At 40.6% G+C, this 27,691-nt stretch overlaps 2 protein-coding genes across 5 annotated transcripts in view; one reads left to right on the top strand and one right to left on the bottom strand.

Annotated features, from left to right (window-relative positions):
- The window catches only part of MTOR (mechanistic target of rapamycin kinase), a 65,290-nt gene that overhangs the window by 17,686 nt on the left and 19,913 nt on the right, over positions 1 to 27,691 (bottom strand). For all 3 annotated transcript variants that reach the window (XR_015222829.1, XM_086625762.1, XM_086625761.1), the window contains 8 exons: positions 12,129 to 12,204; positions 10,025 to 10,164; positions 7,394 to 7,494; positions 6,433 to 6,548; positions 5,001 to 5,078; positions 4,507 to 4,614; positions 2,664 to 2,789; positions 1,876 to 2,007 (listed from right to left, as the gene is read on the bottom strand). Coding sequence is in view for 2 of the 3 variants with exons in the window: in XM_086625762.1 (XP_086481888.1) it covers positions 1,876 to 2,007; positions 2,664 to 2,789; positions 4,507 to 4,614; positions 5,001 to 5,078; positions 6,433 to 6,548; positions 7,394 to 7,494; positions 10,025 to 10,164; positions 12,129 to 12,204 (877 nt within the window). In the remaining variant the exon portion in view is untranslated. The remainder of the gene's footprint in view (positions 1 to 1,875; positions 2,008 to 2,663; positions 2,790 to 4,506; positions 4,615 to 5,000; positions 5,079 to 6,432; positions 6,549 to 7,393; positions 7,495 to 10,024; positions 10,165 to 12,128; positions 12,205 to 27,691) is intronic.
- ANGPTL7 (angiopoietin like 7) lies at positions 21,457 to 26,379 on the top strand. 2 transcript variants are annotated; one of them, XM_009983186.1, is made up of 5 exons: positions 21,457 to 21,835; positions 23,506 to 23,606; positions 23,946 to 24,140; positions 24,974 to 25,172; positions 26,210 to 26,379. In XM_009983186.1, the coding sequence occupies exons 1-5, from the start codon at positions 21,457 to 21,459 to the stop codon at positions 26,377 to 26,379; spliced, it is 1,044 nt and encodes a 347-aa protein (XP_009981488.1). The 2 variants fall into 2 exon arrangements, with proteins under 2 accessions (XP_009981488.1, XP_086481835.1); XM_086625709.1 differs by having other exon boundaries at positions 23,503 to 23,606.

The following is a 27,691-nucleotide window of genomic DNA, read 5'->3' as shown; positions in this document are numbered from 1 at the left end:
ATAGTTACACTGTTACGCTAGACGTTTGTGAAAAATAGGCAAAAATATATTGCCAAACAGTTATGTGCCCCTCGTATCTAGACACACCCAACAATCTGCTCTTCAGTTTCCATTAACATTGAAAACTGATCACCATAAACTGACAGGCAGAGCACTTAAGATGGACAGCAGTAAGTTTTCTTTAACAGTTGAACTCTGTATGTCTGTAGAACGCAGCTGCTGGCAAACGTCCTGTTAGAAGAAATGCAATAGGGTTTACTTCTCCATCCTTTTATCTCTTTTAGAAGAAAAGATTGTTGTGCCACTCTGCTACTGCTAGGCAGTTGGTTTCCATCCAGATGCCATTTTTTTCCTGCTGGATCTGGCAAGTGCCAAAATGACGGTGAAGAAAACATTTCAGGTCCACCAAGCAACCTTGAGCTCCTCAGCTACAGAAAATGGTCATTCCCTGCCATGCCAGCCTACCTCAGCAGCTTATTACTTAAGATGCCAAACCAAGTGAACACACACAGTTATATAAAACTCTGGTCTACATACATCAGTAGGTATAACTATGTATTATTTAGTTAATGATAGTCACTCAAAATAAGACATAAGGATACACCCATCCATGTAATGCTCCTGGTACCAGAATTCCCTAAACAATTTCAGTGTTTGGTATAAACAAACGCTTTAGTCTCACTCCAGACTCCAAACATGAATCACATCCATCCCTCCTCCTCATCTTTGCTGCTTCTCTAATATTTTTTTCCTGTCCTCATGAGCTCCACATATTCTCCCATCAGTTTATTTAGATATATTCTCTTTCCCCATCCCCTTAACCTTTGTGTCTTCTTTCATTCTGCTTTCTACAACTGCAGCAGTTTCCTGCATCTTATCTATTTCTTTATCACAGGTCAAACACAGAAAAGGCCAGTTTGACTCAAAGAGGCAGGCAGATCAGACCCATATACTTCTTAGGTCATTTTCTTAGGTCAGAAAGTAAGAAACCATCCATTACACTGTTTTACAAAGCCAATAGAACAGGGCCTCATCAGCAGCTCCTTCTGTTTTTTAAATTCAAATAAAGAATAGTTAGGTCATGGCAATGATCCCATAGCAATGGCTCTGCTCCAGTGCTGGCAATCCCAAAGACAGGAAAAATAAAAAAGATGTGGCAGAATATGAGGATAAATGGAGGCTTTAATGTATATTAAAAAAAGATAAGTTACCCAGTCTGGAGCTTATTGGATTTGATTATGTAAATTCTCCCTGTGTTGCAATGTCAAAAACATTCACCCTAGGCTCCATGAAGCCAAATTGTTCCCATGACAAAGCCCTATGTACTTTTCAGCTGTCTTTTGGTTAGAAATTTTCAATAATGTCCTTAACAAGACTCAGTTCTGCTCAACAACTAAGTACAAACTGTTCAGGATACTCTTTTAAAACCAGTAATAAAAAAACACCTTACTTCTCTCTTTCAGCATGTAGCCCTGACCATAGGTACAGCGTGGAGATCTGGCAATCAGAACAGTGGACAAAAAGTCAAGTACCAAGCCTACATAGTAAAATCCTGGTGAGGACAGAAGAGCTACTATTGATCATTAATCTTGGCTGCAACTCTTGAGTACCTGATACTGGTTTAGCAAAAATAATCTTTCTGTGTAGGAAATAAAATTAGGGCAAGGCTTTCTCTGTCTCTAGAGAGTTTTGTAGTAACATTTCAAAAGCTTATCTTCTGAATAACAATAAGGAAAGGGATTAGTTACTCTTTTTTAGGTGAATAAAAATAAAGCCTTCAGCCTTGGATTTGTTCTGTAGAAATTATGAAGAACTAACGTGTGTGGCACTGCACAAAACCTGAGAAATGAAACAGAGTACTATGTTCTTTTGTACCTTGCGGGCACTCTTCCACATGTGCTTCATGTAGGCATAGGTCACTTGAGGATGTACTGTTGGCAGTGGGTGATCCAGCTGTCGAGATGGATCTACTCCCAAGAGCAGGACAAGTGTCTTATGGGCCAAAGCCTGGAGAAGGTTGCAAAGCGAAAAAGTAGGTTGAAACAAGCTCAATCTTACCTCCATTTCATATTGACTGCGGAATTGCCTGCCACTAAAAAATACCTCTGACCCTCCAGATAAAACACAGACGTAGCAGCTCTATTACCATTCCATGGACTCATAAGAATATCACAGGATAAGCCATATATCTTCATTGGGATCAGAGCATTAGATTCTCATTTCAGAAGCCAGTAGAGAGTGTGAAGTCTCTGTTTCAAGTATTTTTGGTAATAAATCTTGTGGTGAATATTGAAGTAGGATTGTCATGTTCAACAATAACAACATCACACTCTAGATAAGAAAAAGAGTGCTTCAGCAGAGAGAGCTATTGTTAATAATTACTAGTGCTGCATGGAAAGTTTCAGGTATAGCATGCAACAGAAAATTGGCTCTAAGGCTCTCAGGTATAATACAAGTCCCACAAAATAATCTTGGCTACAAACACGAACTCCACACTGGTTACAGTTTTAGTATTTCAACAATTTCTAACCAGTCCCCTCCTCAGAGGAGAGCCCATCTCACTTGGGCAATGAAAGTATTTGGAAGCGCTCAAGGCTGAAGCAGCATGACAGAGCTAACAATCTAAAAATCTGCAGTAGAGGGTAGAGCTTGGTAATGCTCACCAGTCTCCCACTCTTGCCACACAAGCTGGCATACTTGAGCCAAGTTCTCATGTCCTCATGAGGATTCACAACAAGAGATCGGACCATCAGTATTCTTTGCCAGTCTTCCACAATTCGTTGACAGCCCTGAGATAAAAAGGAAGAGAACTCGTTAGCATTTTATCTCCAATCTACTCCACTCCACAGAGCCTTAATTCAGAATCTGAAGGGACTTTTTCCAAGATGGAGAAGCTTCTGTACCCATAATTCACAGCAGGCCAACATTACCAACTAGCTGGCTATTTAACACTGCAATGTGTGAAGAAGGTTAAGTCCTTGACTCTTGTTCTCTGCAGCCAGCTCAGAGTTTGCAGTCTAATGATAGCGTCTAATGGAAAAAGGAGGAAAACTCCTAAAACAGAAATGCATCCAAAAATCAAGAAAGCTCTTTGTGCAATTCCAAAATGGGTCAAGAGTTTTATAACCCTTCTCAACTTAGCTTTAAAGCCTAGTTTTGGTTTAAATAGTGACAAGTCTCAATATGCAGATGGTACAAAAGCAAACGGTTGCAAAGATATTTTTGTTATTGCCCTTTTTCTTATCCTTGCATGTGTTGCTTTTAGAGGCTGGCATGACTGAACTGGTATTCTGCCAGAAACTGCAGTTCCAACTGCTCTGCTGCTTGTGCAAGCATTGTCTGGTTCTTGTCTGTCTGAAGGGAGAGGCACAACAACACTGTCAGTCAGAGCAGGACGAGTCTGTTTCAAACATTCAAGGATGCTACAGAGAAGGAGAATTGTGGACGAGAGAGTAACAACCACATACATAGTGCTTGCTGTAACGGCCAAATACTTCAGGGTAAGAGTGATGCTCTGAAGTTCAGATTAATCCAGAGATGACTTAGACTTGGGTTTGAGATAAACAAAACAATTTCCAATGGCAGCAAGCACCTTAGCACCAAAACATCCATTTCTTTCCCTTTCTCTTTTTCCCCAAAATTGAGGGCTGGGAAGTTAGGCAAAACTTGTTCTCTAACATCCAAATAAACCTCACCCAGCAGGCATTTTAAAATTATTAAAAAGCAGCTATAAAATGTGCAAGAACTGTATGTACTGCTTTCAAGACTATAAACAGCTGTATTCAGACATTACATTTCCTGTCACTCTCAGTTTCTCCACCCCAGTGGAATGCTCCTGAGCTTTTCCAGACAGGAATACAGTTTCCCAAACAGCTAAAAAATATGTAGCCGCAACAGCCTTTCATAAGAAGGCAGATATAGCAGCCACAGTGAAGAACTCCACGTAGGGAGAAATTCTTCCTTCAGGCCAGGTACCAAAATTTGGTATAAAGAGAGCATTTTACCCTAATTACGCTTCCCCCCCGCCCTTCCCTTGCAGGAATCATCTCTTTAAACAGTATTCCTGTATGTACTACTACATCTGTTGATGTTCACTTTCACTGTAGGGATGCCCCTTGTACAGAAATAGTCTCAAAATATCTGGCTGATTTAAATCTTCAGAGGTGCTTAGGATTTTTGCTGTTTAGAGTAACACTGAGATAAGCAGCCTTGGAGATGTTACTAGCATCTCCATTCTGTAGGCATCTATTTCAAGGCTTAAGTCACCCTACTGAAGCCTCAAATCAGGAGACACATCAGGAATATTAACAAAAGCAAACAAACAAACAGAAAGCCCAAATAACCAGGACAAACACAAAGGGGACAGAGAGCATGCAGGCATGTAAGCATATATGCTATTGGTATAGAAAGAGAAATTGAACTTGCTGAGCCATCACACTGACTAGAAAGGAAGCTGTTCATGCCAGCACATCATCATCTCCATCCCTGATCTTTACACAGACGTACCTGCAGTCTTTCCCACCAGATCTGGCGGATGATCTCACGGCGTTCTGGTACAAGTTTATACTGGATAACCTCTTCCAGCTCTGACAGCATCTGACAGGATACCATGGCCTGAAGGAAACAATCACATTCCATCCCAATCACTACAGAACAAATCTATAATTAAGAAGCAGTATTTTGGCATCAAAATCTTAAGTACATACGCTGCCCAACAGGTAAAGAACAGACTGCTATATACTGGTACCTAGATGATCTGCTGATTCAAACTTTCTAAACGTCAATTCTTGTTTCTTTTAAGGCGGGGGAGCTCACTTCACTGTTTGATTTGTCCCAAAGCTGCTCCTACAAAGTTGTATCTCTTATCTGACAAAAACCATTTAGCTTGTGAGCCTACACAGGTTTTATGTTTGGTATAAGTGCTACAAGAAGGTTTATGCAACTTCTAGAGAGAGTCTGAAGCAGCAATGAGGAGAATGAAGGCTGAGGCAGACACTTACCCCATAGGCTCGACTGTAGCTCTCTCCTGCCATGGCAGTCAGCTCAGCATCTAGCAGATCTCTGGCTTTGTCAATGCACTGAAATAGAACGTGACATCAGGGCAAAGGTGGTATGTTTTATCTGGAGTCAACTGTTGAAACTGCTTTTCATCTGTTCCATCTCATAAACAAAGCTGGCATTGTTCCCATTCTTCAACAAGAATCAGGAAAGGACGTTATCAACAGAAAGAATCAATAGGAAAACAGTGTCCAGGGGCAGGTATAGGGAAAGCCAAGGGGGCTTCATTTATCACCTGCACAGTCTAAAGTCTGTCTTTCTACCAAATAAAAGTTTGCAGTATTTCTAATCCTACTGTCATTGTAGAGGTCATCATTAATAACATTTATACAGGAAGAGAGACGTTCACATTTTAGTGCAAGAGAGCTGGTTACAAAAAAGCCCCAAGAAATGTCTCTTGATAATATACAATGATAGGAAATAGCTTTCTGTTTTATGTAACCTAACAGGTTTTCATGAATTTTACAGGACAGCAAATTCCATTTCTCTTCCTGCAACTAAGGCATGCTCTTCAAGCATGAAATAAATTCTGCCCTGGTTCCAGTCATTATATAATCTCTAATCTATAGTTTTTCCTGTTCAAAACGTTGAAGTTTAATCACAAACTCTACCCCTTGGAATGCCTGGCTAATTTCACTGTGCATATCACCAAAAAAAAAAAAAATCTATGTACGGATTTTGACAGAGCAGACTAAATTACTCCTTTATCTAAGCTGGCAAGCCAGCAGAGAATTCTGAGAAACGGTACTTGAGCTTCCTTGGAAAGCAAACAACATGTTTCACATCTACAGAGGGGAAAAAAGTGGCTTTTCAAATCTCCTCTGACACAAACAAGCATACCAATACGGCTCTGTTCAATCGACTCATTCCTTGCCTTGAATTCTCATCTCAATCTAAGATCTAAGATTTATCACCGCTACCAGAAAAATTAGAACAAAAGTTCTGGTACATGATATATATGAACACTTCACTGAAAAAGCTGCCAGAGGTAGAAGTACATGGAACACTCATGAAGAATCTCATGTGTGTCTTATGCCACGAATGCCTTTCATCAAGCAGGGCCTTGTAGAATGGAACCTCTGCTTGGATAACCCTTGTGCACTGTCTAGAAAACAGACATGAGAGCAAAGAAGCCTAAGAACAACTAAGGCACCCTTGCACTCTACAGCACTGGACTACTACTATCTGGACATATATTCACTGCCGTGTTTCTGGACAGACAAGACAAGCTCAATCACCAAGTCTAAGACAGCAACAACAAAAAGGTTATTGGGCAATTCACAGGTTAGAGCCAACTGCATGTCTTTCCAAGCAGCAATATAGCCTAGTTCATCTTAAACTAGGTTTTGAGAAGACAACAAGGAAGATAATTACCTGCTGAGCCAACGAGAAAAGGTCCTGGTGGAGAGCCAGTACAGCCCTGTAGAATGCACCATCGTGGGTGTCCCTTGGGATCATGCAGGTGTATTCCTCCATGCTATCCCACTGACCTGCAGAGACACAGATATCCTCAGTGATACAGTAGCCCCCTCTGCAAGATAAGAACAGAACTGTGCTACGGTGCTCAGACATCAGCGATTAAGCCTGAATGCTGCGTGGTGCTTCTACATTTAAGTCAGCTCTCCAACAGTTTGTTTTTGGCAGGCACAGTCTGTGTTATATAGAGAAATTGTATATATACATTCACAGTTTTAGACAAAAAAAGGTCTGTGTTTTTGCTTCTAGGCAAATTGTTGTCCTCATGGAAAAGGTTCTTGCATTCCTTGTGATGAAAAAGTTAAAAAGCTGACATTTCCAGAACATTTGAATGAATTAAAAGATTATTTTTTCTCAGCAAAGGCTGGTAGACAGCAAGTGATTTATAAGCTTCTGTAGTAGATACCTGGCTACCAGTACAACTGATATTTGGACCATTTATAGATTTATCCCACTTACGATTGTCTACTCAGCAGACACAACCTATCAAAATGCTCGAGACATTGTTCTAGTTTGTAAATAAGTCTGCTACAAATCTGAGAAATTCTATTAATCTCATTTCAAATCTGAGCTATGTTCAATGTAAAAGTAAGTAAAAGGAACCAGTTAAGCAATTAGTTATGTGCTCAGATCAATAAGGAAGTCACTTTGTCACTTGAGACATCACTGGGAGACCTTAGGTAAATGCAGGTTTTCCAAAGGACTTCAGTGTTGAATGACACTAACTTCATACCCTGACGTAAATAATTTTGTTCTTTAATTTTACTGTTTTTTACATTTTGTAGTTCTGAAGCAAGTTAAAACTATCTGTGCTTCCACGTTGTGGGCTGTCACATACTACCACACATGGATACATTACCTAGACCCCAGGCAGCAGCAGCAGCCATCCTAGCCATCTTAGCTTGAGTTTCATCATTGACCTGTGTCCACTTTTCACAGCATTGCTGGTGAAGCTGCCCCCTAAGAAAAATCCACAATTTCTGATCAGCAAAAAGCCTCTTCTAGGAATTCTGTCTTTATAAGCAGCCACTTTGCACAGATAAGAAAACAACCAGCCCCATAATTCTTTTCATACAGAATGAAGAATAGGATTCTTCTCCTTTAGCCAACTCAGACATGCTAGTCTGATGACAAATATCCTATCACCAGAAAATTAAAGGCACGCTATGCTTTGAAAACACAAATCCAGACAAAAGTTTGCACTTGTTCCTCAGCAGTTAGTAATGTCTACTTTACAAGCTGAACTGTCGACTCCAGTCCACAAATACAGGAGAAAAACCACCCCATTCTCAAGATAAAAATCAAACCATCACCAAACAAGGGATGCTTAACTTTTTTTTTTTCAAGAGTCAGTACAAAGGACACATGATCTGAATAGCTTGTGCATGGCTCCTGCTATCAAACATTTTGGATAAACACATCATCAAGTTTGAAGACAGAGGCTAGAGAATCAATGCTGCTGTAACCTAGGGTGAAGACTTGTCATGGCAAGATCGCAGAGGGGATCTGAATCTTTCATCTCCGGTGGAAAGGAAGCATCAGGATTTTTTGTATTATTTCATTTAAATCAACTAGGGATGCTCCACTAATCAAACCTATTACTGGGGGTATTGCAGCTCCAGCATTTCTCAAGCTGGATCCTCTGTAGCAATGGAATAGCTGCCAATTGTCAGTGAGGGCAATTTGCCTTTTCTTCTGTCATATCCTCCCCTCCCAAAAAGCAAGATGACAAAAAGGAAGACGAGTTAGTCAAACCAAATCGAAAGGCTGCCACAGGCAACATAGTCATTCTGAATGAATTCATAGTCTTAAACAAAAGAAAAGCCAAGCCAAACCTAGCAACAGCAGTAAATCAGGACCTCATAGGTGCTAATAAAGTAGTATGGCTCTTGCAGACATACCTACATCAGGGGACAAATGGCTGAGAGTATTTTGGCTGCACTTTCAAAACACCACTGCACAGAGCATTTAAATAAGGATGTTGCATAGCAGCAGTTCTAGATTAACTGTCATATTCTGCCAAGCAGACTCCAGCAGCACAAACAGTCAAGTTGAACATTACTGAAGAACATCAGCAGCCAAACCATGGACTTCTCAGTCTCAGAATGACATCTCTATAGCCAGTTTCGAGGTAGCAGACAGCACTTTGCAAAGGCCCTTCTGAATTCTAAGAAAGATCTGCACACAGATGGAGTGCAGCTCCACAACAGCAAGCACACAGATCTTTGTGATTGCTCTCATCACTACAGACTATCAATAGAAGCACAACATCTAGCTCCAACAGAAGCAAAGCACTCTTGTAATATATTTGTCACTGAAACATGAAGCAGGAGCTTCACAAATACATGTCCTGCAGGAAGGAGTAATTCCATAAATCCCTCATGGGAACTGCCTACTCCTAGAAAAGATGACTGAGAAACTGATCATTATGAGGATCTATTTTTCATACTGAAAAAGCTACGCCCAATGTGCCTCACTCTCATCTAGACACAAAAAGGGCAGAAAAACTCTATCAGAATTAGGTTTCTCAAACAGGTCTGTTTCTCTAGCAGTAAAATGACTTTAGTGAAGAGGAATCTCCTTACTGTTTGCCATCCCATGGGTTCATGTCAGGACCCATCAGGAGAGAGCTCTAGTGACATGAAAAGTTCAGTAGAAAGGCGGAACCTGGACCAAATCACACATGCCCCTGGGCAGAACTGCATGCCACAGCGTGCAGGATGCCTTCTCCAATTATCTCCTTTGAATTGAAGTGAACAGGGTGAAAAACAGAAGCCCCATTTAACTAGCAAGCAAGAAGTCACTACCAGCTCATCCTCTCGTCTAATTAGTTACATGCTGAACACACACTTTTAGCACAGGATTTGAAATACAAAATGTTCACAAAGACAATGTTAATGAATGCTAAAAAAAGACTAATAATGAAAAACTCAGCCATCTACAAGATGAGCAAAAGGGTTTTAAAGGGAGTAAGGTTTATTTGGCATAATCTTACACTCAGGTGACGATTAGGAAGTAGACAATTTCACTAAGAGTTCTACAAAAGACCATGTATTCTGGATAGGCACAGGTCTGACCATGAACAAATACAGAAATCTCTCATGTTTTAATCAGTTTAAAAAGGAGGGTCACAATGAGCTCCTTTTATGATTGTTTTTGACAGGTGCTGCCCAGTTAATGTTTTCTGAGAGGTCCCCTCTAAACATAATTTCTTTCTCTGCTACAAATGGGGTTTATCTGATCAGAAGACTGCAGATTCTCTTTCAGAGAGAGCTTAACTTCATCCCAAAAGTCTTAGAGATGTTATTAACAATTCTGACTTCACAAACAAAGTGAGAAGTCGCTGGAAATACTCTAACTATTAAGTAAGCAGAAGTAAATAGGAACTTAAAGGAAAAAAAACTTCACCTGGATGACAGCATCCAGAGAAGAGTTAGGCACCATTTTTAAAGGCATCATTTTCCTCAGTCTTCAGGCATTCCCCTCTTACCATTCACCAAGTGCTTCTAAGCAACGCATCCGTCCTAGCATCAGCTCAGGATCATCTTTGTTTGTGTCCATTTTCTTGTCATAGGCCACCAGAGCATCTTCCCATTCATGAAGCTTTTCATACCAGGTAGCTTGAATTTCCTAAGGGGAAAAAAATAAATCAGAATAAATAGCAGGATTAATATTCACCATTCCATATTAACTACCACAGCTTTTCCTGAAAAATCCTGTGTCTCTGGTGGTCACTTAGCCTATTTTTCATTCTTAATATCCTCATGGACTTTTGTGATACAGAGAAAAATCCTGAGCTAGTGGAAAAACAGGAATCCTGAGTATTGCTTAACCTGCACAGAAGTGAACTCAAGTTTACCAGAGGGATGAATCCAACATCATCCCCCTATTCAGTGCCAATGAAATACTAACTCAGTAGCTGATGCTTTTCTTTTTGGAGAGGGGGAGTGAGTGGAATAGGAAAAAAGGTAAATCTACAAAATATTTCACTTCTCATTGCTGCACATGCTTGCATTTAAACAAGAACAACAGTCCTATGTTAAGGAATGGAGTGACTAACTGGAAAAAAAAAAAAACAAACCCAAAAGCACACTGTGCACCTGGCTACTGCTAGACAATTTTTTAATACAGCAGGCATGCATAATGTTGGGGTCTAATCGTAGCCCTCAAAAGGAAAGGCTGTGGTTTGTAAGAAAGACTTTAAAAGTAAGCCAAGCAGTGATCCTTATCAGCTGCACAAACTTTTCTTCAGTCTTTGTTTCTAGATTTTGTTTCTAATTTTCAAGAAATAAGATGCCTTGGTATTTTTTCCATACTGATCTCTGCCAATGTTTTTCTGCTCAGTCCTTGGCAGCTCATGTCTTGACATAAGGTGCAGAATAGATTCTTTTCCCAGCCCTGTGGGCAGAGTCAGTATAAACCACGCTCTGCATGCCAGGTCCTCCACTTAGGATGTTCATATACCAGCCCTTTAACTTTTCAGCTCAGCCACAATAGATCAAGTAAGTTCCTGAAAGCAGAGCTCACACAGCTCCTCTTAATTTCTTTTCACTGCCTATTCTGGCAAAATCTGTGTTTTGAACTACATTTACTGCTAAAACTACATAACTGCTAAAGAGTGAGGTCAGAATTACATAACACAGAGCTTTGCTCAATCTACCTAAGGAATCGCAAGAAGCTGCGAAGATGTTCTGAAGTTCACACTTCTCCCAGAAAGGGCTTCCTTTCCAGTCTAGGTCAAAACCAAACCTCATCCTACACCAAAGGAATTCCACCATTCTGTGCTTATACCTGTTCCTGCTTTCTAGTGGCTCCTAATGAAAGAGGCTAGTCTACTGTGCTCCCAGGGCTGCCTTCCTTTTCCCAATCACCCTGAGGCACTGCAAGAATTATCACTGCAAAATCATCTTTTTAACAGAGTAGAATTGGCAGGAGAGCATAGATGTCTTAGTCCCTGAACACAAATTAAATGCTTACAAAAAAGAAAAAAAGGTAAGTTGTTTAGAGAAAGACACAAACCAAACACAGAATGGGGTTATTTCATTTCTGTGAGTAGTTAAAAAATGTAAAGGGCTGGCTAATTTGTCATTCTAAATAATATCTGTGAACTCTGACATGTCTGCATGCCTCCTGGATGAGAGAGGTCAGAGGCACAACTTCCAGTCAATTCTTACCTGAAACGTGTTGATGCTGTTTCTCAAAAACCCTCAAGCATGTAAAGCCCAGAAGAGGAGCTCACTCCCTCCCTTTCTAGCTGCTTCTAAATAAAATTACTTATTTTGTCAAGTCGCTAGTTTCCGACAGCTGCATTTAGTGTCAACGATAGCTGCTAAATTCTCCTCCAAATCAGGTTCTTGAACAAATTCTTGCAGCTTTCCCCAGCTATCCGACGTGTATGCAGTTAAGACACAGTACTCATCCCCATAGGCAGCAAGGCACCTTTGGTATGAACGAGGCAATATTGTAAGCAGGGACAGAACCTCAACATGATTGACTGAAAAACACAACATCACCATCAAAAAAAGAAAAAAAGCAACCTACAAACCCCACGAAAACATAAGATATGAAGAAGAGAGTTATCCAGCAAGACTCACCAGCTCCCCAAAGTGCTTCATGGCGTACTCCAGTACCCCAGCAGCTGCTTCTGGCTGTTGAAGTTTATTGTTGATGCTGAAAAGGTAGGAAGAGAAAGACCATTTAACACAGCTGGCAATTCTTAGGGGCTGGTATGAGCTTCTGCTTGATAATACCAAGCTCTGTCATTTAGAAATACCAATGGAACACTCTCCTTTTCTTTAAAACTTTTAAGTGAATGATTAGACCACATAAGACACACAATGACTACACATTTGGAAAACAATAGGTCCATACATATTCTCTGCACATGTTCTCAAGATTATCAGTTCTAAATAGCAGCCTGCATAGGGAGAAGAATAGTTGCCAATAGTTTGAAAAGCATAATTTCCCAACGGCTGCACTTATCAAGAGCTTTACAGTACTGATTTTTCCCCTCCCTTTCTAAACAGACAGCCAACTCCTTTAAAAATCAGAGTAGATATTTTAATGCTCTAAGAAACCATCTACAGAGTCACCAGGAACACACGAAAAGCTTGTAACCCTACTTTCAGTTTCATATTTCATATAATGCCTCTGCACTGGTACTACTCAGTACTGGTGCTCTTCTTTTGCTGGTTTTCAAGAACACATCAGAAACTCCTGCCACCATGACCAGTTCTCATTCTGTACCAGTGCAGCACCTTGCTTTGCAAGGGCTGCTGAATTTTGTGAAGCACAAGCAAAGAGGCTACTCATGAGCCTGGTTCTCCAGTTCAGCAATGCCACGTACAGCTATTCTTTTCAATCATTTCTATTTCACATTGGTTTTCTGATCTTACCATCAGAAATGGCTGTCTGCACATTGGTGCGCGGTGATCAGTGCTTTTGCTAACCCCCAATTTAAGGAGGAAATAAAAATTTATGAAGCTCCTGCTATTTTATAAAGCTTTTTTCCAACAGTTTCTGGCTCATTGCTGTCTTCTTTCCCTAGTTGTGCTGGAGAACAAGAAGTGCAAGCTGCTCAAAGCAATGCCTCAACACCTGAGCATGCTACAATAAACCCTACAGTCCAATATTAATACTAGTTAACATCTGGAATGGGAACAGCACAACTTAACAAAACATGTCAACTGAGAGCAGTCCAAAGAGACTTTCAATGGTCTTTGAATATGCTGCTGTAGATACAGGCAGCTTTCAGAAATGCCCCTTCTTGCCTGCTATCATCACAATGACTACGTATTTTTCCCCGCTACGAGAGGCTTGTTGATCCGGAAGAGGGATGCAAATCTACAGTATTAAAGGGAGTTCTCTAGACAAAGAGGGAAAATTTTCAAATAAGTGCTATATTTCTTCTGCCTGTGGGAAGGTCAAGTAAAATACTCTTGGAAGTAGGACATTAGAATGGCTTGAGCTCAAATCAGATGTAGTCAGGCTAAGAATGCACCATCATCACAGGCATCCAAAAATGGGAAGCACTTGAAATACATCCATGCCTTTTTTTAGCAAGATAATCAAAGAACATACTACCTCCACACTTCCCAAGGGAAAGCTAGGCAGCAGTGCCTCATAAAAGTGATAAATGGCTGTCACATTTCATATCCTGATGATTTAAAGAGCCATTTGCAGACACATCACTTCCAGCATGTCAGACAGTTAATTACTTCCAACTTATCTTTCTTGTCAACACTTCCTGACAAAATTGGCCGTTATCTTTTATTCTTCAACAATTAGCACTGCTCTTTTGCTGTTGCTCCCTGGTGCACTCAATCACTCTTTTGTTTCATACTTTCTTGGCTGTCCAAAGTAGAATTAAAAAGCTGTCTATGGCTAGGTTTAAGCTAGGGAGGGGAAAGAAGGGAAGGGGAAGGAGAAAGACTTTGATTTAAAGGAATATACAGCAGTAGATATAATACTGTGTTGTTACTATTCATCATAAATTAGTCTCTTGTAACAAACGATCTAGCCCATCCAGCGAGCAAAGACAGGTAATTTTGTGGACTAGGATAAGCCACTGACTGGGAAATCTCCTGTCAATTATTTCATGTTTTGATATACCACATCAAAATAGTGTATACACAAAATGAGGGGGAGAGGGGAGCAACAACATTCACTGCTTGGGCAGAAATGGACCTAAACACTGAGAAGTGTCAGGAAGAGAACAAGAGTCCCTCCAAAGCAAGACTGATGCATCAAGTGGGCTTTATTAATATGGGTGAATATTCACTGACTTCAGAGTAATAAAACCTCAGTAATCACTGCATCGTTTTGCTATTCAGTTTTACAGGCTAAGGGAAACACTGTCGCGTGTGGATTAAGTTCTGATCTTGTGTTTTGGAGGTTTTTTGTTCGTTTTGAAACACCTCTGATTTCTGCTTTTTCCTCATCTGCTGGATTCAGTGTGCTCTCAGTGTTGGAAGTACATTGACAGTTCCCAAAAATCACTACTACCACAGCTCACTGGAATGTGTTTTCAACAGACACACAACTCTCCGCATACAAATTCTCTGAGAAAGGGCCTGCAGATTTTGCTTCTCTTGGAAAAGCATTTCCACATGGAGTCCTGTTAAGACATTCAAAATACATGTTTAGAAATCATGGCATTCTGTGCTTCCCTACCCTTTCACCTGCCTATCATTAAAGCATCGCCCCTCTCCCTGCAGGTCTGATGAGGTCTGCACTCAGGCAGATTCTTCTCAAATTTTGTAACACTCTCAAAGCACTACAGAGCTGTTTTCTAGTTATCATGCTGGAGACCAGGCAGAACGAACAACTCTACAGAAAAGCATCCAGGCACAGAAGAGGCCCCAAAGGGATAATATTCCAGCCAGGCAGCATTGCCAGGGGGTTTTAGTCCCAGTGTTGCTGCTGGAAATCAGGGCAGTTTCTTGGATTAGAAGCAGGAGGATAGATTTCTCCTTGTATCTGGAAAAAGATAACTATGAAATCTTCCTGGATTAAAGGAGAGGATGGGAAAACATCTCTTAAGATAGAAACAACGCTGCTGGCTAACTCAACAGCCAGCAACTTAAGTCTTTGTTTACTGGGTGGTGTCCTTGCAGTTGTTCTTAATTCAGTATAATATGAAGTTTAATATTAAGGTGAAGATCAATTGTTCTCCATATCCACTGAAGGCAGAACATATTCATCCATTCATTTTTTGTTTAGCAGCTAGAAAAAAAGATGATTTCTTAGAAGTTTTTAGGTATAGGTTTGTTAGGTCATGGGTTACATATGACATCTTTCAGGAAAGACCTAAGTATTCAGCTGTACTATCTGGTATGGACTGGTAGAGCCTTCCACTATTAATGCTCAACTAAAATATTTCAGAATTCTGTATTTTAAATGCCACATGTACAAACATCAAATCTTCTGAAACTATTTCAAGGCAGAGCTGTCCTCATGTTTGCAAGTAGACCATTAAAATGGGAGTCCACAGAAATAACAAGATTGCCTAAGTCGTATCAACAAGATTTTGATATAGTTTGAACTAATGCATTAATCTCACTGTTTAATAGCCACCATTTGATTTCTCACTTTATGCAATAAACAAAGTGATTAGAAGAAACAAAACAACATTCAGGTCCTTATACTTTCTATGAAAATGAAGATTAATTAGCTGCAAAACTGATTTTCGCCAATGAAGTTTTGTATGAGTTTGGCTCACCTGGACTCACTGCATAATTACACAATGCAGCACAGTAGAATTAGAATTGATGACAATCACAATAACAAAAACATTAATTCCTGTATTCCAAGTGTACAATCTTCAGCAGCTGTTAAGGGGCAGCTGGATAAGGAAATGAGACTGGCAGAAAGCTTTGTGAAAAGACAGTCAAATACAAGATTATAGATAACCTTCCCTCTGTTTATTAATCAATATCTCTACCGTAGCCAAGATAATATTCAATCCTCCTGTCCAACCCTAACCTATCTGTAGCACTTGATTATGATGAGTGGGATATTAAAATGTGACAAGCCTTCTGATGTAAAAAGTTTGCAGGGATGGAATGACATAGTAGTTGGAAAAAGTGACTATCCTTGGCAAACTCCCCGATATAAAAATCTTGGACAAAAATCTTGTATTTGAATTTTATTAGCAGTGAAAGGTTACATAAACCTACGATTTGATAGTTAAGATATTAAATAAAAATTTAAGTCTTAGATGTGCAAAGGAGTAAAATGTAGCACATTAAGCTAGAATCACAAAAAATAACACTATTTAAGAGAAATATGCTCCCATTGCTTGCATATTATAAAGGTTATTTAAACAGAAACCAGACATGAACTGGGAATGAAAAATAACTTTACTGTCTTCAGCAGGAAGAGCACTCAAATGACGGACTTTTCTCCTTCACAAACCCCAGCATAAGTGTCTCCTGTTTACTAGAAATACTCTCTTTTATATGGTCTGGGAGCTTACTAGTCCTCTGTTATCTTTCAGGGTCTCTAACAATATTTTCTGTCATTCAAACATATTAAATTTTCAAAAACTCAACCTTGAGACTGGACCTTTCCTTATCTTCCCATAAAAATGAAAAACTTTCAATAAAGCCTTTTCAGGAGGTCCCAATCCTACCCGTGAGGGAACACGCACATTTCCTGTTGCCAGAAAGCCTCTCAAAACTTGGTAAAGAAACCTTATTTTTGTAATAAAGCAGCTTGTGTGCAAAGTCTAGACAAGAAGCCAAACTTTTTTTTTTTAGTCTCCTCAAATTTGTTTAAAAAGCTCCTCTGTGCAACAGATTCTACCAACCTAAGTCAAGCTTGTTTTTCCTTCTGAACAAGTCCTGAGAGCTTGCTTCTGGGATTAGAAGTGGAAGGCACTGCTACTTTGTGGATACTTTGGGGAACAGATAATCCTCTGGCACAAGGAATTGGCTTTGTTGGCCAGTTTCCCCAGTTCTACAGTTTATCTGTGTTCAGGCATCCCTGAGTCCTTGATTCAACAAACCTCAGAAAACAACCAATCGCCCCCCAAACAACTCCAAAACCCAATGCATTTCTATCATGCCACTAAAAATTATTCCCATACTGGGAACAAATAAGTTTGAGAAACCAATACCAGCAAAGAGCTATTTTCAATAAACAGTTGTGAGGACTGACTGCTCACAGGCCAGAGGGGCAGCCCCTTCAGCTTTACAGCAAGAGCACACCACGTTGCTCACAGGCATTAAAATCAGCCGAATTCCCAATCTCGATACAAATGCTTGCAAATTAAATAAAAACATTCCCAAGCTTTGAAAGGAAAAGCAGTGAAAACCATTACAATAAAATTCTTAGCCAGCCCTACTGCTCAGGCTGCAAAAGGTTTTGTATCATGTATTCTTTATGAACCAGATTCAGTGAAAGCGGAGAAGAAAAAAATTGCCAAGGAAAACCTTTAGCAGAAAGAGGTGAAACAGAGACAGAGACTTTGTGTATTGGTTATGCAAAGAAAGGATACGTTAAATAAAAAAGAAATCATAAATGATTGTAGAAAGTATCAGCGTTTTGTTTCTCATCAGGCCCTCTCACTTGTTCCTATGTAACTTCAAAGATGTAGAATAATTATTTGTAGTAGACAACAATTTTATTTGACTTTACTAGGGATTTAACCATTACTGTAATGCTACAGCAGAGTGAATGTTAGAACATTTATAAGCATCTCCAAAGCCAGAGGTGAAGTTGCACATTTCCTGGGAGGGGAGAGCAGTATTTCACAGAGCTTCGACACAGCGGGGACTCCTGTGATCTGCTAGCAGAGAGCTGACAGAGCCTTTGCCATCTCAGCAAGCACCAGGAATGCGAGATTCTAAGCATTTGCCAGATGCATATTAAGGGTTTTGCAATGACTGGCTACCAAATAAATAGCCACAGGGCACTGAGCTTCTCTTCTTGTCTCAGCTTCACATACACCTGCCAGAACAGCTTCCCAGGGAAGGCAGTCAATTAAACCCAACTCTGATTTAATCTGGCCCTCCAGGGACATGGGATGTCTGCTTCTAATCCAGTAATACCAATACACATGAATTTGGTAACATCGACCAGCATTATAAACATAAGATACATACTAACTGCAAGCATATTTAGACTCAATTCTCCCAACCACTTCAAACCTACAGGGTTAATGAAGTCAAAAAGGATTCGCCTCATGTTCTTGACTTTAGGATCTCATCTTTTTAGCTACCATGTAGCAGGCTATTTCCACATACAAAATACAGAGGAAAACTAGGGCAATGGATTTCAAACCAAATGATACTGGATTTCTCTTATCAGTATTGGGGGAAAGGGAAAAATAGGACTAGGATCCACTCTGTAATCACAGAACTAGTTTCTCCCTAGCTATGCCTAAAACCATGCCGCTTTTCAAAACATAACAGAATCCTGAATTCAAGTTGTAAGAACACCAGTACATAACAGGAACCGTTTCCTACAGACCGTCAGCTTCCACGGCTGATCTAATCTGGCAATGACGAGCATCAGCAGCTATTGCTGCCTAAGTGACTACACTCAGCTCTCCATGCAACAGGGCAAGATTCATCTTTCAAATACTCATAAAGAAGTCAAATCCCATTAAGGGTAAGGTCTCTGCCAAGGGAGATCTGTCTGCCCAAATCTCTCTTACTGCTTCCTCAAAAGTAAGACAGATGGGAATTATTTGTGCTCTTTTCCATTCCTGGATGATATGTTTGTTGTCATCCCCCTACACAGAACAAAGTGAGACAACACAGAAGTATTACCTCTATTTTAAAACAGGTAAATCAAAGAATGCCAAAGCAAGATAACTTGCATTAGGACACACCAATCAGAGGCTGAACCCAAAATAAAAGCCTGGCTGTCTGATTTCCAATTAAATACTCCAGTTTAGAGAAGAAATTTGGAGGCCTTTCTGCACTGTTTTGTAACATCTGTGTGCAACAAAGAGTTTGGCTGAATCCTGGATCCTTCCAAAATTTCTATCAAGAGCGAATGCATGGACCTACAAGCGGTTCCCCTCTTCCACACTTGTCCCTCATGATGTGTGCGTGAAATTCAGATTGTACAAGACAAAAGAGTTATGGTGAGTGAGAGCAGCAACAAAATGCATCAAAGTCCTATGTAAAATGATGGGGGTGATCACAGGGCGGCTTTTTAGGGCGGAGAAGCCAGAGTCTGGCCTGTCCTATTCTTTGTTTTAACTTCGACAAAAACATGTTTCTCATCACAGGAAGCCTGAGAAGAATTTGCCCCTGGGAACGACAGCAGCTCCAGCTGGAAGAGGGCTCAGACAGGATTAGAGGCAGAACAAAAAGGTCAGGCTTTCATCCTTGTGCAGTGGCAATTTCTGGTCTGAAGTATAAAAAGCAATTTTGCTGTGGAAGGTTTCTGGAATGTCTATGATAAAAACGTGACTGAAGCCTATGGTCTGCTGTGAAGGTAACCTTGGTACGTTAATGGAATTGTACTTGCCCATCTCTGGCCATGTCTCAGATGCCCAATACCACACGGCCACCTCACCAGCTGGTACTGCAGACTACAGTGGTTTCTGGCCTGAAGTACAGGCAGTCACCCAAAAAAGAACTCAAGACACTCACGCTGCCTCTTTGGAGGTCTCTAATTCTGACCTCCTCCAAGAAAACTCAGGTTTATGAAACATCTGTATTCATGTTCCACCCCTTCAGTGCTTTGATGCTTTCATCTTCCTAAATTTTCACACCCTGTAGGGTCTCTTGTTGCTGTTCTGCAGAAAAACGATTAGCCAGTTGTGCAAATCAGAGGCAGAAACAAAACATCTGGCAACAAGTGTAACAAACCTAAGGGGGAAGAGAAACTGCACCAATAAATTGTGCTTCCTAGTCCTCTGAAAGCGAATGTCAGATCAGCAAGGCTTTTCTAATCTTTTCTAATTAAGCAGAAATCCTGCAGCTACTTTGGATCAGCAAAAGAAGTTCAGATGGGTCAGCATATCTCAGTCGGGTTTGTCTTCATTTTCTTTGTAGAAGGAGCAAGACTAGCTTTCTTCTGTTTTCTTGGACACCAAAAAGCTTTAATGGCATTTACCCCAGGAGCAGACACACCAGCCATTTACTCCTTCATTTGCATCTGATCTCTGCCAGTTATCACAACTGGAAACTTTGCAGAAAGATGCAAGAACCCACATGTCAGGCAATCACAGAGCAGCTGGCCTGCGTAGAAACAACTTATCCATAAGGATCTAGAACAAAAGTTGCACATCTTTTGCAAAAGGCTGCACCATTGCTGAAATGGTTCTACTGTGAGATCAAACAGCTACAATCAAATTTAACTGTTAAAAGAGGAGAGTGGAAGTCACTACCTCAGCCAGCTGGTATTTGACCTGAATACTCTGAATGTCTAAAGATTTACTCTTAAACATATGCTATAAGCAACTGTGGGCATTTTAATTATCCATAGATTTTCCTCTCTTAAAATCCTGTTAATAAACTGGCCTCCATAATACTGGAGTTAGATCACATTCTGTGTAAAAAAAAAACCATCTCTTGTCAATTTTAAGTAGACTTTCAGCATTACCTAATGTCCTTTCACTTGTCCACTACGAGTAAACAGAGGCATGAGTTTTGACTTACGTATTTTGCAGGCTTCTTTCCATCCCACCCTCGGATATCCCAAAAATCTCTAAGAAGAACAGCACTGAATTCTACCAAACAAATAGTACAGAGGCAACAGCATCCAGAGAGAGAAGGATCATGCTGAACCAATGAATTTGCTAAAATATTGCCTAAATTAGGAAATACTGCAAGCATAGAGTTACTCCCTACTACTTCTGGGAAATGTATTAGAAGGACTTGTTGCAGCTAGGGCTACCTGCTAGGGAGTTACCTTCCTTGAACTTTTATAAACTCATCCTGTTTGGACAGCCTTTTCACATTCTGCACCTCTAATACTCTTCTGTTATTGAAGTGCCAGAACTAGTCACCAACAGGGCTACCATCCAATAGGCAATAATTGCTGGAAACTCTCCTCATTTCCTAGCTCTCTCTCACACCCCTTCAAGACAGAACTGAGTGAAGTCTCTCTTGCTCTCTCCAACCCTTCTTGGCTGAAACCTGTTCCAGTTTCACCCTGTAAACACCTGATATGAACAGACGAACTGGGAGGGGCCAGAAAGCTCTTCATAGCTTCAGCAGGGTGGAGGTAAACAGAAAAATAGTATATAAGATGCTTTGAGAGACTTCCAAAGTGCATAGACTCTGACAGGAGGGGTCTGAAAAAAAGCTACTTCTTCAGGCTCCACCTTCAGAGACTCACTTCATTGGAAGAAAGCTAGGTACCAGTCTGCTGTAGCACTTGCAGAAAGTTTCATACCTACCCCAGCTGCATTCAAACTACCCACACTCAGCTGGAAGTTTTCTGTTGCTGTAAGCAAAAATGCCAGCAAGATCCACTGCTCAGCTGGCATGGCTCTGCATTGTCACTGTGTCTGTGGCAATCTATCCAGCACTGCTGCAGAAGCCTCCTAAAAGGAGAACAATCAATGGGAACGCACCGTCCAAGATGACAGGCTGCTGCGATGAAATTAAGGAGCTCAAGCTGCAAGTTGCCAACCTGAGCAGAATGCTGCAGGAGCTGACCAAGAAGCAGGAAGGTGACTGGGTGAACGTGGTCATGCAGGTGATGGAGCTGGAAGGCAGCACCAAGCAGATGGAGTCCCGCCTCATTGATGCTGAAAGCAAGTACTCCGAAATGAACAACCAGATAGACATCATGCAACTCCAGGCAGCTCAGACGGTCACACAAACTTCAGCTGGTAAGGAGGGAGTCTCTAAGCTCCCAGATACACCTCTTAATGCACAAAGTGAACTGATGACTCGTTCTTAATGCTAGCATGTCCCACTAATGTGATTAGCAAGTACATGTACTGAATACTTCTGCTTAAAGTACTTCTGGAGGCAGGTGATCCTGAGAAAACTAGTCTGAATTTATCTGTCAGAAGTCCAAAGATTCAGCTGTATTTTAATATCTGTATGTCTGTTATCAGGGAGTGGAAAAGCTGAGCAGGTACTGTATTTGTACAGTGAAGAACTCAGTCTATTATTTCATTTTCTGAGCACTACAGTACCAATCCAAAAAGAAAGGGAGCTGGCTTTGTCAGGGAACAGCTGTCAGTAGTATCCTCTGAGTTCACAGTGCTGACAGGGGACTAGAAGTTGGTAAAACAATTAGAAACTCTCTCCAAGCATTACTTGAGATGTGTAATTGTATTTTTATCACTATCTCTGAACCAGAGTAAAAGAGTGATTCATTATTTGAATGATAATTCTCAAAAATTCAAGGCTGTAGATGATGCAGGACGCAAACTGTGATATAAGCCCAGCCAGAACACAGGTAAATTGCTTAAAATTCTATTCCCCGAGGGAAAATTTCACTGCACGCAGGGATTGCACAGGCCTGTACTAAACATGGAATGCAGGCGCATTTTGTAGGTCAGCTACCTGTAAAGCCACTTCTAGAAAAAAGCGTCATTTTTGTCGATTTTTCTCTTAAAATGAGATTCACTGCAACAAGCTTAAAACTTCCTTAAAAAGAAACGGCTGTTGTCTGGGATGACTGGGTTTGCCAAAAGACTTCATTTGGATTTTTTTTTCTTTAAAAAGCAAAGGAAAAAAATCTAAATCTATTTACTAAAGTCTTCTTACAAAAAGTTCCACTTGTCTAGCTTTGGCACATCACTGTATACAGTAGGTTTTAAACAAAAATTGTAACAAATCTCCCTGGAGCTGTAATAAAGATTTGGAAAAAATACAGTAACACATCGAAGAAACTGGCCCAGAAGGTATTTAAAACAGATCCATCCCACCTCACTGGGTGAGAGACATTTAGTCTGTACTAAATTGAAATGTCAGAACGGATGGAGCCTTGCTTCAGCTAGTTTATCCTCCTCGGAAGAATAGCTCTGCATTTCACTGGCTTCAAGGCAGCTCCTGCACTGGGAGGAACGGAGGCTTGCAGGGACTGACTGCAGCTGAAAGTCACCATCTCTGTCACAGGCTCTAGTGCAAAAAGCGTTAAGCAAATACGCCTCGTCCGCAGACTTGGCTAACCTGTTCAGGCACACAATCGAAACGGGCATCTGGCAGCAGGCCCAGCTGTTCCATGAGATCAGCCTTTATCTTTGGGGGGCACGGGGGAACAGCAAATATACCTTTTGCCTTCGTGTACAGTAGCAATGTGAAGAGTAATCAGAGATGTCTCTTTGGATAGGAAAGGTAAAAAAACATCACCAAGTCTCAGTGTTAAACCTCTTTCTAATGCATGCATTGTTCAAAACTAAACTACTTGAGGAAAACATTGGACTTGTGGGAAGTCTTCTTCACCTAATTACCCCTTGTACTACAAGCTAAGCTTTACAGAAACCATGCTTATAGGGGAGCTCTTTTTCCTGTTCAGATTCTCACTTTCTGGTTCTGATTCAAGTAGACGCTGTCTACGACTGCTCATCGCTTTACCAGAGGAACTACCGAATCTCTGGTGTTTACAAGCTACCTCCTGATGAATTTTTGGGGAGTCCAGATCTGGAGGTAAGGATGTCAAGTACACAATCTATATTACACGTTTTTTCAGATATAATCAAGAAACGCTCATCTACTACAGAGATGAAAAGAGCACATACTGAGTTACGACACCCTGCACTTTCAATCAGTATCTTTATGTAGGCAAGCTTCGAGAAAGGAAAGTGTACATTTAAAGAAGGAAAGCAGAAAAAGAGTTAATTTAATAATTTTTTTCTATGACTTCTAAACAAAACAGGAACTTCTTCAGTTGTGAAATCCAGAATGATGTCTTGTCTTGTGTTAAGAGACTTGACCCTTCCTAAGTCTACTGATGATAAGCAAATACTGCCTTTTTTCCTGTTCTAGGTATTCTGTGACATGGAGACAGATGGAGGTGGCTGGACGATCATCCAAAGACGTAAAGTTGGTTTGACATCTTTCAATAGGGACTGGAAACAGTACAGGGAAGGATTTGGCAATATTCGGGGAGATTTTTGGCTGGGAAATGAAAATATCTACCGACTTTCAAGACGCCCCACTGTTCTGCGAGTGGAGTTGGAGGTAATTAATAAGCTCTCAATTTCAGCAGCAAAAGGTTTTTTTGTACAAAGTGATTCTCTAGCAGCAGATACCAACTCTTGTCTCTATAGAAGGCCCAAAGAATTTGCATGCTTCAGTTACAAGAGGAGGTAGGACAGATCTGATGATATATTCAAGGACAAGACAGAGTCATGTTCTCCAGCGTACAAAGTCAGTAGGACAATCTTACGTCTGCATACAGATTGCATCTTAGGGAATGTGTGGGGCTCTAGAGAATTCTGTGGAATCCACTGCAGTCAGAGATCAAACTGCTCACTACCTCAGATTAAAGATTCACAAACATGTCCCATAAAGTTTTAAAGACTTCTCATTTTGCAGCACTTCCTTGCACCCTGTGTACAAAAGTTTGCATAGTATTACAGCAACACAATTTCAACAGCCTAGTAAAGGCTTGGGTTTGACTTAGACTAGTTTATAGCTGGTACAACAGCTTTGAGAGATGGGATGGGTATGATGGAGAAAGTGAGCTGAAAGGCTTTATAAAGTCACTCTTTCAGAGAGGAAAAAAAATTACTTGAGACAGCACACTGAGACAAGATGTTGAATATAAGAGCTGTGCATCAGGTTTCCATACACATTGTTTAATACCAGTGCAGATAAGACTTGGAAATACGATGCTTTACTCTGGAAAGTTTCTTTGCCTTAACAGATAAGTTCCTGCAGTCAGAGACAGCAAAAAAAACTCGTAAAAAATCTAGGACTGAGAAAAGACAACATAACATGCACCATAGATGGTGGAGTCTTTTCATAACGGTTCTAATAGGACCTATTTCTTCTTCCCTGTTGTGGCACAGGACTGGGAAGGTAACGTCCGCTACGCACAATACAAGCAATTCACCCTGAGCAACGAAATAAACAGCTATCGTCTTTTTGTGGGGAACTACAGTGGCAACACGGGGCGCGATTCCCTCCGGTACCACAACAACACAGCCTTCAGCACGAAGGACAAGGACAACGACAAGTGTGTGGATGACTGTGCCCAGTTCCGTAAAGGTAGAACGTGCCTAAATACCTGCCTGTCCTGAGAGTGCTGCCCGGGTAATTTGCAGAGAGCCCAAGATTCCCTTTTTCCAAATAACTAATAAGTAGCATCTGGATGGTAAATCAAGGGAGAGGTGACCAATTCTGGAATACACGCTGACTGGTTATGTGGGGAACCTGGCAGTTAAAGCTGACTTACACAGAGCCAGCCTGTATGACAGACACCAGTACTGCTCAAATGACCCAGTGCATGCTCTCACCTACACATACTGTTATCCAGCCCATTACGTGCATTTGCCCATCTGCCAGACTATCTCAGATGTTGATGCAATTCAGTGATGCAGGAAGTTATTCCTGTATATCTAGAAGGTTTTTATTTTTTCTTCTATTTTTACGAGGCTTCAAGTTCTAGTATTAGGGATTTGTAATTATTCTCCTGTACTATTATCCTACACACACTCCAAGGTTCAACCTGATTCCTAATAGAATAGAAATAAAGATTATAAAGATTAAGAGCTTCTAACGAGGTTACTCTCTTCATTCAATTTATTGTCTTTATATGAGGTCTGCCACAAAGATAATTGTCTTCACTACGTCTTGCCTTTTATTTTTAATTTCCTCAGTGTTCGCCTATGCAACCTGCACATAAAATTGTTGATACCAGTCTCAATAAAATAGCACATCTTACCTACAAAGTCCAGAAATCTTCTAAACGCCTTAAGGTGCCCAAGCTAAGAAACCAAATTCGTTCCCTATGCTAACTCTCAGTCAGAGACAGAAACATATCAAGGAAGTATTTTAAAAGGAATGAGTAATTAAATGAAAAGCTACTGGACTAATCTGACCATGTAACTGTGAAGCCTTTATGTGTTTAGTATCTATGTTTTGAATTTACCTGCAATTCCAGCTATTAGGGCTGCAGGCTCCAGGGATTAAATGCTGCACTCTGGTCGCTCTCCTCAGGAAAGAGCAGTAATTCTCATTTTTAATACAAAACATAGCTGGTTTAAGTGGCTCACCAGGAATCTATTAATTTGTTTTCTGAAAAGGTGGATACTGGTACAACTGCTGCACAGATTCCAACCTGAACGGGGTTTACTACCGCAAGGGAGAACACACCAAGAACATGGACGGCATTACCTGGTACGGATGGCACGGATCAACCTATTCACTGAAGAGAGTTGAGATGAAGATCCGGCCAGAGGATTTCAAACCATAGAGGGAACCAATATTTGATTGCATAGCTACATGATGCCACTGCACAGAAGGTGGGCAATGGACAGCTCAAAATCAGCCAAACAATTGTTCATTTCATCTAATATGTGTAACAGCTCCATACTGGCCATGTACACACACACAAACACTAAGGCACAGTAAGCACCAGCCACAGCCACTGGTGTTATCAGGGCTCAAACTTATTTCCTCTTCTGAAGGCTCTTCCTTAACTCCTTCCAAGAGGGACTCAAATCACAAAAATTACATACTTGTTTCCAACCAGAGGAATCAATCAGAAGTGTCCCTGATGCACCTTTCTTTAGAGTATAGTAAGTGGCTTACATTCCTACAGAGGAAGAAGAGAAGCTCAAAAATTTGGAATTAGTATCACCCAGGTTGTCTCCTGAAGTTTTACTGCCATCTCCGGCTGCTCCCTCAAATAAGTCCCCACAGAATGCACCCAGCAGAGAGTGACCCTGGAGAAAGGATTTGTCCCATATGCTCTGTGATACTTATTCCTATCCACAGATCACCTAAAGGTTGATAAACTAGAAAGCAGCTTTCTGGGCTGCCAACAAATTATGTCCAGGTTAGAACGTACGTGTGCTATGTGTCAGTAAGACTAAGAGAGAACAGCAGGTTAGCAAAAAAATCCAGACCCAGCTCAACTCCAAAACTTAAAACAACTGTATCCATGAGCAAAACACTAGGACACACCAGGGAATCCGTAAGTGCCAAAAGTTATTCAAACATAAGAGAATGTTTGCTAGCACACCACACTGAGGAATATTGAAAACTTCTGAAAACTACCCCAATTACAAGTTGCCTAGAGATGTTATGTCACAAATCAGTATGTTTCTCCCTTACATAACACAGTGTTAAAAATAACAGTTAAAAAAAAGAAAGAGACTCCTCCTGTAGCCATACCACTGTTTGAATTTGTTGGAAAGAGTAGTTATAGTTAATATATCTATTTTTATTCACCTTAAAGAGAGTTTGAATCTAATTTAAGTTGTTCAGTCTTGCGTGAAATGGGAGACAAAGGTGCCTCGGGAATTGCCTTACTTACGTTTGACTATTCATACTGTAAATTTCAACTGTGTGGAACTATAGTTGGAACTATTTTAACTGTGGTCTGTAAAATGGATTTTTAAAGGTTTCTGAACTTTTTCATTTCTAATAAATTGTCTTTCATTTTTTAATCCTGCTTTACTTCAAGTCTTTGTTCCTTAACTTGCTTTTTGATACACAAAGAAACAGCTGCACAAGTGATTGAGGCCAAGAAAGGGCCTCAACTAAATTTTTCCTCAACTAAA

The sequence above is a fragment of the Tauraco erythrolophus genome, chromosome 23 (genome assembly GCF_009769465.1).
Source record: "Tauraco erythrolophus isolate bTauEry1 chromosome 23, bTauEry1.pri, whole genome shotgun sequence".
NCBI lineage: Eukaryota > Metazoa > Chordata > Aves > Musophagiformes > Musophagidae > Tauraco > Tauraco erythrolophus.
This window is presented reverse-complemented; position numbering and strand designations above follow the sequence as displayed.

What these genes read in the sequence shown, in the direction of transcription:
- ANGPTL7 (XM_086625709.1), top strand. Translation starts at nt 21,457, where the DNA reads ATGCCAGCAAGATCCACTGCTCAGCTGGCATGGCTCTGCATTGTCACT. An exon ending in TGGGGAGTCCAGATCTGGAG is followed by an intron (nt 23,607 to 23,945) that starts GTAAGGATGTCA and finishes TTCCTGTTCTAG; the next exon opens with GTATTCTGTGACATGGAGAC. An exon ending in CTGTGCCCAGTTCCGTAAAG is followed by an intron (nt 25,173 to 26,209) that starts GTAGAACGTGCC and finishes TTTTCTGAAAAG; the next exon opens with GTGGATACTGGTACAACTGC.